The sequence below is a fragment of the Rhipicephalus sanguineus genome, chromosome 9 (genome assembly GCF_013339695.2).
Source record: "Rhipicephalus sanguineus isolate Rsan-2018 chromosome 9, BIME_Rsan_1.4, whole genome shotgun sequence".
Classification (NCBI taxonomy): Eukaryota; Metazoa; Arthropoda; class Arachnida; order Ixodida; family Ixodidae; genus Rhipicephalus; species Rhipicephalus sanguineus.
Genome location: NC_051184.2, coordinates 53639675 through 53650391, shown reverse-complemented (window position 1 = coordinate 53650391; position 10717 = coordinate 53639675). Strand labels below are relative to the sequence as shown.

The 10717-nt window shown below is 47.5% G+C and overlaps 1 protein-coding gene across 1 annotated transcript in view; it reads right to left on the bottom strand.

The window, feature by feature from the left end:
• Positions 1-284: 284 nt before the first annotated feature.
• The window catches only part of LOC119405167 (thimet oligopeptidase), a 36959-nt gene continuing 26526 nt past the window's right edge, over positions 285-10717 (bottom strand). Inside the window, exons 13-16 of the mRNA XM_037671975.2 lie at positions 5589-5820; positions 3682-3813; positions 2147-2263; positions 285-666 (exon numbers count right to left, since the gene is read on the bottom strand). Of these exons, the coding sequence (XP_037527903.1) occupies positions 577-666; positions 2147-2263; positions 3682-3813; positions 5589-5820 (571 nt within the window). The 3' untranslated portion in view covers positions 285-576. The remainder of the gene's footprint in view (positions 667-2146; positions 2264-3681; positions 3814-5588; positions 5821-10717) is intronic.

Below are 10717 nucleotides of genomic sequence, written 5' to 3'. Positions count from 1 at the left end.
GAATGCCTCACAGCCACTTCATGCATAGAAAACATTAAAAAATATTTTCGTCGTGTGATTCAGCAGTCCTTTTTCATAATACTTGCGCAGTCCACATTGCAGGAGGAGAACACACAAGTAAAGGACTTCAAACAATACGTTTGAAGTCCTTTACTTGAATCCACAGACATCAGAGTGCAAAACAAAATGAAAACATGTCATTTGATGCCGGGTCATGGCTCGGTTATGCGTTCAGGGTGCCCATCAGACGTGATGCAGAAGTGGCACATACAATACATATAAAAAAAATGTTTGAAGTCCTTTACTTGAACACATTGAGTAAAAACAAAATGAGTAAAAAAGAAAAAGGAGCATCTTTTGATGCCAAGTCACAACTCTGTCATGGTTTTGTGTTGCCCGTCAAAGACGTGACACCATCATGGCACGTAAGAAGTGGCGATATAGACCTATCAGAAGCTCTTGATGAGGTCGAGGGTTCAGTCTGAACTTTTACGAAGTTATAGTATAAAAAAAAAGAAGGCCACCACGAGGTGCAAGTTTTCTTCGATAAGATCCCGATGGAAACTAGAAATGACATCAGCTCGGAGGTGCCAGACCCTTGCTCGCAAGGAAGGCATCCATTTTGGGATCCCGACCCAGGAAGTTTCTGAGCATCACCTCGGCGTCCTGTGAAAAAGTTAAATGCGAGTTGATGGTTAGCCAGAGAATACAGTAACACCAAAGTGAAACATTAAATCACCTTACACTAACGAATTACACTGTGAGAACTCTGCTGTCGTTAATCTCGCAAGCATGGGCTCATTAGGAGAGAAAATGATGGCTGAAGCTTCAATTTCAAATTTCGCGCCGAAGCACCAGCTCCTGAATGTCGGTATGACGCCCCAGATTTCAGTCTTCTACCCTACTTTGCCAGCATTAGCTCAATCCATTTCCTGAAACTTGCCACGTAAAGTCTCTGGCTCCCATGGAACACAATGCAAGTTATCAGAGACTTTTAAAATTGGGTACCCAGGTTTTGCATTCATTGGGTACACATATGACGTGTGCACAGTGGTAACAAACACATGCAATTGCGCATGCAAAGAATTGAGTACCGTATTCTAAAACTGCCCATTTTTGCCAGTGAAATACACTCAAACCTCGATATAACGAACTCGGATATAACAAATTATCGGTTATAATGAAGTGAGTGAAGAATAGTCTTGTCATAGATACAGTGTTAAAAATAAACGTTTATAAGGAATTTTTGGATATAACGAAGTTATTGTGGCAGATGTGACTTTGTTATAATGAGGTTTGAGTGTATATTATCTGGGTTCTAGAAAGCATAGCCAAAATCTATAACATCACGGCGAGTTGGTGTGGGAACTCCAATACAGGTATCATACATTGCTAATGCCCAAGGTTTCAAGCAAGCTTTCATTGCTGGGGATTGGCAGAATGTGGACAGGATCTGTCATAGTTTTGTTTTTGTACGTTGCTATAACATGCAAGTCGTGTTTTATTGAACAATTATGAAAAGAAAGTGTGTTTCGGAGCAAAATAAATATAGCATGTGCCAATTATCATTACTATTCTCTTAGCACCAAAGGACCAAGAGCTATTTGTCAACATAGTAACAATATCTGGGGGTTTACAGGCACGCCGTGGTGGAGGACTCCGGAAATTTCGACCACCTGGTGTTCTTTAACATGCACTGACATCAAACAGTACACGGGCCTCTAGCATTTCGCCTTCATCGAAGTGCGACCGCTGCAGCTGGGATCGAACCCGCGACCTTCGGGTCAGCAGCCGAGTGCCGTAACTGCTACACCACTGCAGCGCACTATTTGACAACACGTGATTAACTCAAGAATAAGCGTTTTAGCAAACAAAAGCCACACTCAAGCAATGGTACAAAATTGATCTTCACAAGAAATCAGTGGTGTAGCCAGGGGTGGCACACCGCACCTGTGCCCCACCCCCACTTTAATCACAAAATCCTTTAATCGAAGAACCTCTAATCACAAAATCAATGAAAGCAGAGCTCTAGAAGAACAGTTAGTCTAAACTGACTTAACGTTTCAATTCAGTGTCCATTTAATGAACTTGAGTTTAGGTTCCCCAAGAAAAGTTCACCTATTGTAATTGGGAGTGGATCTTTTACCTTTGTTGAGCCAGGCTCGAGGATCTGCTGCCGATAGTCCATGCCGGTCTTGGGGTTCAGGATGCCCTCTTTCTTGAAGCGTGTGTCGAACAGGTCCATGCTGTACACTTGACTCCACTGTTGGTAGGTGGGCCAGCGGATGATGTCAACGAGCACAGGTGGGAGAGGGACACGCGAGAAAGAAAATGTTAAGGCCACAGGCATCGAGGCAGAATTAAGTTTGACTGCATAGACAGAGGACATAGATAGACATACAGTAAGACCTCATTAATTCGAACCCGGTTATTTCGAAATCCCGCTTAATTCGAAGGATTTCTGCGGTCCCATATTTTGCAATCTAAATATGAATAAATAATTTGAAGCTGCGGTCAGCACCAGCCTGGTTAATTCAAAAACTTTGGGTGCCATGTCCCAATTCCCGTTCTTGCCGCAAATCCGTGGAAACGACGGCCCTTGCGAGCCACAAGGCAATGCAGCATAGCGATACTATTGAGTGGCAGCCTTGCTGCTGCCCGCGCAAAAAAGAAAAGAAAAAAGTGGTCTTGTGGTCAGATGAAATGTGAACCTATGAAAAAGAAGACCTGCCTCACTACAACGCAGTGTTTCTTTTTTTTTTCTTCACACAACACAGCGTGCGCTACGTGGCATTGCCTTATGGCTCTAAAAGGCCGCCGTTCCCTCAGAGTTTTGCTGGAAATAGGGACCGGGTATTGCTGGAAAGCATGACCCTTGGAGCAGCAAACTAGCAGGCACAGCAAATGATCACCTCTGATTACTTTCAGTAATTCAAAGAGCCTTGCACCCCCCTTTTTGTATGTTTCGTTAATTCGAAAACCCGCTTAATTCGAAGATTTTTCACAGTCCCAGTGACATTGAATTAACGAGGTTTTACTGTATGTAGATAGATAAAAGACAGACAGACAGACAAGAGAGAACGACAAGTAGACAGATACGCAGAAAGAAAACAGACAATAAAAGAGACTCGGGTTAGAGTTCTAGAGGAACATTGGGGTTCTCGGAGTCACGGATCGATATAGGTCACCTGAAATTTTTTACTGTGCACCTAATACTTAAGAAGAGCATTTTTGCACATTTTGCAACACTAGTGCAAATTTTCTACAAACATCACCTATGAGCTAACTGAGCTTGTTTGCAATTTCACTCCCGTTAAAGTGTGGGCATCAACAACAGGAAGCCTAACCTGTGCCCTTCTACTCAGCTCTTCTGCAGACGCTATCTAAGCACACAACTAGTACCTCATTTCCTTAAAAAGAAGATAATGAAGTGCCAACCCTCGTTGAAGGATGAAACATTGTTCTTGAATATACGCACTCTTCTTGGTTTCGAATGTTGGTTCTAGTATATGCGAAGTTAAGCCCGAATGTTACGAATCGCAAGCTGCATATTTGTACGTAGAGCACAGCGATACACCTGATGAGATGAGGTTTACGAGAGACTGAGAAACTTGGTTGAAGCGCCGCCTTGGCAGTCACCACTGCAGAACAAAATGGCGCCCCCTCTCCCCTCGTACGCACCAAGTAGCCGTAGTAGCGAGAGTCGTATCCACCCATCAGGTGGGAGAAGTTGGCGGCGAAGTTGGTCCCCTCCTGCGGCTTGTAGCCGAGCAGCTTGTCCTGGATCTCTGCAAACAGCTTAGCCGTCTCTGCCTGAAACCGAGATAGCTCACCGTTAGACAAAACAGTTCGGGGCACATTGACAAGGTCTACAAAGGCTGCCAACACAAAGGAAAGGGAACTACGTGCAACATGCAGAAGAAAGTGAATGCCGATATGCTCAGAAATTCCCTAAGCCAAGCTTCTTTCCTTGCCTTTCCCCAAGGCTTTGGCATCTATCGTAGTTTCCCTGCTGGGCTAAACATTCATATTCTCGTACTTCACGCGCCAAAATGAAGATCTAATTATAAAGCATGCCATAGTGGGGGGATGAACCGTAGAAGTGTGGTTCATTGGGCTAGATGAACACACATTTATTAAAGGGAAGAACAGCGCAAAAGAACACAACGCTCATCCTGTGTGTTCCTTCGCTTGTGCTTCGCCTCCTTTTAAGCTGCTTTTCCCTTCTGCAACAGTGGGGGGACTCTAAATTAATTCTAAATACTCGGAGTTCGCTAACATGCGTGTACCACAGGTATCGTAACACGGGTGTTTTTGTGTTTCGCTCTCACTGAAACGCAGCAGCTGCTGCGGCAGGGATTTTATATCACGTCTTCGCATTCATTTTCCCAATGTCGCAGCCACAAAGAAACCACCATTTTTTCCGCTGCATCATTAACATCGCGACATGGCTTCACGTATGCCCAACGCAGGACGAAAGTTATCTAAATTTGCGAACAGATTCCATCGCATTCTCGGAAAACTGGAAAACTTCCACCACACCACCTAATTATCTATCGTCATAAACGGTATTTTACTGTGCTGCTAAGCGCGAAGGTGTGAGTTCAGTTCCAAAACCACAGCAGTCGCATTTCAACAGCGGCACAGCGCAGAAACGTCCGTGTACATAGATGCACGGGCATGTTAAGTCAGGAGTCACTCTTTTGTACCATGCCTCAAAATCATATCATATTGTTTTGTCACACAATACCCCAGAACTTAGTTTTAATCTATGTTTACCGAATAGTAACGAACAAAGGAAGTGAGAAAAAAAGTTGTGGAACAGTGAAGAATGCAGTAATCAAACCGGTAAAGACTCAACTTTTTAGTGGCTCAACTTGTGCCCAGCAAAGCAAAACACGCACAGTACATTTGAACCCCTTTATGAGAGGCACTGATGTAAGAGACAAATGGGTATAAGAGACAGCAGTGTGCCTACATCGAAACAGGGGTTGATGGGAAAATGAGAATCTGGTGCCCTGCTTATAAGAGACTCCTCACACAATGAACAAGAACTGCTCCCTGGTGCATGTCTCTTTAAAGGGTTTCACCTATAGAATGATAGTGGCACTACGGTCATCGATTGTCGAAGTCTAGCCTATGCATCTAACAAGTCTGTCATTTATACACTAGACATGGTAAATTGGTAAATTGTGGCATAATCTCTGATGCTCCTGCACATTCCAGAATGTATTGCACTATTTGCATCATACACAAAATGCGATTAGAATAACTGAAAACATCTGAGAAGGGTCTAACGCATCAAGGCACTGCTTGCACACAGTGATAACATGGGCAGCATTTTTAGTTGGCGAAACTCAGTCACAGTGAAAAATGAGAAAGAGGCACGCATGCATGCTAATACACTCAAACCTCATTATAACAAAGTCTCATCTAACACGAGAATATGTTTGTTATATCCAAAAATTCGTTATAAACGTACATTTGTAACACTGTATCTATGACAAGAATATTATTCCTTTACTTCGTTATAACCGATAATTCGTTATATCCGTGTTCGTTATATCGAGGTTGGAGTGTAGTCGTACCTGAGGCTTGACGTGCAGTTCCAAGTCGAACATGGCCAGGGTGATCTGGCGCAGATTAAACTGTCCCACGTTGGCGAGCCGCGAGGCGATCAGCGGGTCGGCCAACTCCTTGGGAAGTGGCTCGCCCGAGGAGTAGTGCTTGGACATGCGGCTCAGGCCCTCCATGTCCCAGCACCAGTTCTCCAGCATCTGGGAAGGGCACTCCAGGAAATCCCGCTCGACCGTCGTGCCCCTGCGACAACGAAGACGCAGCGCAGTTGTTTTTGTGTATTGAAGCAATGGCTGGACAAAAGCCAACTTGTATTCTGTTTCATGCATCAAGTGCAACGCTGTGGAAGTTAGCGAGACTCACTGCAGTAGGCGCATTCGCACCAAGAAATATTCCAATGATTAAACCACCGTAATGTGATTTTCTCTATTTTTTTTTGTTTTTGGACGAGTAATAAATGAAGATGCTTTCTGCCTTAGAAATAAACCCCCGTTGTTTACAGTAGAACCTCGCTGATACGCTTCTGAAAAAAAAAAAAAAAAAAAAAAACGCGGAAAATAAACGTACGATCCGAGAAAACGTACAATCCGAATCGAGTAAAAATTGACGCTGACAAGCCCACATTTGAAGTGGAAGGGCAAAAAACATTTATTTCTCAAAAAATATGGAGGGACTCTTGGAACTCCTGGCATCTCGCTGGCAGCCAGAGGTCAGCCAGCTAGTTCTGCTCCTGACTGGAAATAATGAGCTTTTTTGACTCGACTCGACTCGTGGTCATGTGTGTTGAAATCACGAGACAACCCGAATACTGCAAAATCGAACTCGGGGACAACCAGTGTAAACGTAAAGAAACGCTACCGCCGTGTCAGCAGACGAAACTTTGCGCCGCATGAGCGTCGGTTCTTTCTGCGTTGCCGCTTGGAAATATGGGGCTAGGTTTGCCGAAGAGCGGAAGTGATATTCCCGAGCATACGTATTTGGATACGATCACGTACGTTCGCAAGATCACGCGCGACTTGCCCCATCCGTGAAGAAAACTGCCGCCCTGCTAAAGCCTTAACAAGCTCAACTCTTCGCAGTGCACGTAACAGTCGTGGTACAACACGATCTGCGAAATCTCGCGAAAGTGATAAGCGTCCCCGAAAGCGACAGCTGTTCGCGGCAATCGCATACAACGTTGCACACTCGCGCTGATCAGTTTGCGTTCTGTCTTAACTTGAGACATGCGCTGGTAGTTTCGCCGGCACTCATAATCGCACTATCTCGCACGGCGGAAAGGCTTTAAAAGATAACGCCCGGCGTAAAAGCAACCGAAGGTGAAGTCCCCAAGCGGCCGCATCGCGATCCGTCGGGTCCTCACAAAGATGGCGGCGAGCGCGCATCGTCTCGTTTTGGCGTCTGATAAGCACAAACCTCCCGGATATCTTCCAGAACAAATTTTTTCTGGCAGCTTCCGAGACCCGCTGGTAGGCAGAATTGCCCACCCAGAGAAAAACGAACGTCGACTGGGATGAACCCGAAAATGAATGGGCTCCCAGAGAAAAGTATGGGGGAAATTATCGGCCATATTCACTGGGCACAATGGCGGTGTTGCTATGGTTACGTGTCGCGACAGGTGCAGCGGCGTCAGGTGCGTCTCCGTAGGTCTTGTACCGAACCGTGGTGGACTGGAGGAGCGACAGCCTCCATTCTTTGGGCCGCATTGTTAGTTCCCTCGGCTGTTGTAGCCATGGGGTCTGAACAAAAGTGTGTGGAACGAGTGTGCATCTATGTACCGTGCTACGGATGAAGGATTTGCAATGCTGAGCAAAATCGTGCCAAGTGCTACACAAAATACTTTTCTTTTTAAAGTCGTTTGAAGATTCTGACGGCCAGCGCCGCCGCCTGCCTTCGGGTCAGTGTGTGGTTGACAGAGAGCGGCGATCGAGCAATTCGGAGAAGACACGGAGGGGACAATTGAAGAAAGCAGAGAAAGCGCAGAGGGGGGAAAGGCACTGCGGAGAAGCCGCCGTCGCCGCGCGGCGGCTGTCTGCCACTTCGTGCTTCACAAGTACACGAGAGGGCCCTTTTTGGACACCTGAATGAGAGTTTCTGAGTACAAAACATATACGACCGTACTTTACCGCGGTGCTGAACATTGCTGCCGAATAATCGTATTTTCCGGGAATGTATTAACCGGAACGTATCACACACAACTGTATTGGGTTATTTTCAGTTTTCGCGATTTCGAGCGTAGGAGCTGGGAAATCGTACTAAGCGGGAACGTATCAACGAGGTTCTACTGTATACGGTTGCCAATACAGCATAGACCGCTTATAACGTAAGTCGCCGGAGTCGCGAATATCCGCACTATAACCAAAACAACATTTTGAAAGGTTGCACGTGTGCAAAACACGACCAACAGGCAGGCACGCGATTCTGACTATCGAGGCATGCGAATGGGACGTAAGTTGGCATCCTACATTTGAAAATTTCGAACGGTTAGCGTCCGCGGACCTGCGGTGCCGACATAACGAACGCGGAAAAAATGCGCCGTAATGGGAAGTCGCCGCGGTAACACACTGTGCGTGCACGCTGTCGAAAACGGTGGCGACCACGAACCACCACTAGAGTGTTTCACACACCCACGTTTTCGTTAAAGATGTAAGTCACCCCTTCTAAATGCAACAACTGCAAAATGTTTCATTGACTCGGCACCAAACCGCAACTTCTGTAGTCCGCGGCCGCTGACATGGCAGCTAGTGCTTGTTAGGCCTAGCATGCGCGTTGCAACTTTGCCTGCCATCACGAGGAGCTTGCCCTTGACAACACGGAGATCGGGAGTAGAAGAGATCGCACTTGCGAGCTAAACTGAGGGCATCATGCGTGAAACGAACTTTCGGTTCGCGGACGGCAGAACAGCCGCGGCAACTATCCTGAAAAAGTATTCAAAGCTTGTAAGTACGCCTGTTGGTGGCAAAGGTGAAAGCTCAATCGCGTCTCAAAGCATTGTTGCTTGCGGGGGAATCGAGGTCGCACGCGTGATATCTGCGCTCTACGACGAAGCAACTATTTTCCCGACGGAGACAAACAGCAGTAACGCGCTCTTGATGCGGACGCGGACGCCCGTTCGTAGCGGAGCGCGCATGTCAAGCGGCCAAAGGGGGCAAAGGCTTCTCTGTCGGCCACGCAACCGCTCCCCCTCCTCCCACCACACACCCGCGCCGGGCTGCCGCTGGGCTGCTGTCCCCCCACCACCATCCCTTTTTTTTTTCTCCCCCCACTCCTTGTTCGTTCGTTTGGCATCCCCTCCTCCTTTGTAATGCCGTCGCCGCTCTCTCCCCTGCCGGTGCATCTCCGCTGAGAAGCACGCTCGCTCCCTCGCATCTCTGAGAACGTTCCGGCAGCCGCATTATAACCGGTCTTTCATCTCGGGGGACTGCACAATAAGCGGTATGCGTATATGTACATGGAGTTCTATGGGAGGGTAAACAGGAGTCAGAAAAAACCGCATTATAGCCGGTACTGCACTGTAAGCGGTTAGGTTCCAAGTGGTCTGAGCTGTAGGTTGTTTTGGATCGCTCAGCGCCTCTTTATTTTCGTATCACGTTCTCCGCGATTACTTCCGATAGCGCGCAGCCAGAGCCAATCGTGGAGGCCACGTTTACGACAACGAAATCCAAGTGCGAGACGCATGCACTTACAATTTTGCTGAATGAACTTCTTGCATAGCTTCCACAGCGTTGCACTTCATGTATGAAATGGAGTATAGGGCTGGTATTTTGTAGCGATGCGTTATGCCTTATACAGTGCAGACCACTTATAACGTAACCGCATATAGTGCAGGACCGGTTATAATGCGGTCTTTTTCGACTCCCGTTCACCCTCCCATAGAACCGCATGTATACGCATACCGCTTATTGTGCAGTCCCCCAAGATGAAATACCGTTTATAATGCGGTTGTGGGAAAATATTTCTGACAAACGCGGTAGCGAGTGCGGTTCTCAAAGGAGGTACGCCGCTGGGGAGGGAGCGACGAGGTCGTTACGAAGGGCGAGGGCACGCACAGTGAACGAACGAGGGGTGGAGGGAGGAAAAAGACCGCGGCAGCGCTGTGCGGGCTCGCCGAATGGGGAAGGATGGTGGTTGCCTAGGCGACGGAGTAGCCTTTGCACCGGCGGCGGCAAGGCTCCGCGGCAGCGGCCGCTTGCCGGCAGCGCGTTACGCGTGGAACGTACGATCGCGTCCTCATCAAGTGCGCTTTAAAGTAAGTTTCCTGTCGGGAAAAGCGTCGTCGTTATCACACTTGCTACAGATATCGCGTTTGCTACCTCGTCCGCAAATTGAAAAGTTTTGCGGCTTCATGACGCGAGCTTTCGCCTTTTCTGCCAGTGCGCGGACTTAAACGAGCTTGGCGGGCTTTTGTCGCCGTTGATCTCCCGGCCGCGAACACAAACTTCGTATCACGCGCGCTGTTCTTAAGTTAGTGCTTGAGTGCGATCTTTTCGACGTCCGATCTTCATGTTGTCTTGGACAAACTTCCCACGACAACATGCTGAACGGCACGCTAGGCCTAATCAGCGTTGGTTGCTTTTCGGTAGCGGTCGCGGGCGATAAAAGTTGCGGTTTGGTGCGGAATCAACGAAACTTTTTGCGATGGCTGCACTTGAAGGGAAGAGAATCATATAGTTAATGAAAACGAGGGCATGGTTGCCACATGCAACTCTCGAATTGTGGTTCCGGATTCGACTGCAATGTCTTGAACATCGCGTGCGCGCCCGTGAAATCGAACGATCGGTACCGCTCAGCACGTGAAATTTCGGTCGCGATTCGACATGGTTTCTGTGTAATGCGCATACCTCGAGGTGGCCTGAAACGTAGTCGGCGAATTTCCGCGATGGCACTTTGTTTTGTTTGCTTTTTTCCCCCGTGTTCATTTCGTTGGCAATGCAGGTCTTTGGCGGTTAATTTTTGAACATTCGGACATTTAGGTGGTTGTAAGCGCCCCAAATCGCATATGTCGATTATCGGACACGCGAGGCTACATGCTCAACACGTTTTGCGCAAGTGCAGCCTTTGAAGAAGGTTGTTTTGGTTATAGTGCGATACCGCTTATAGTGCGGATATTCGCGACTCCGGCGACTTACGTTATAAGCGGTCT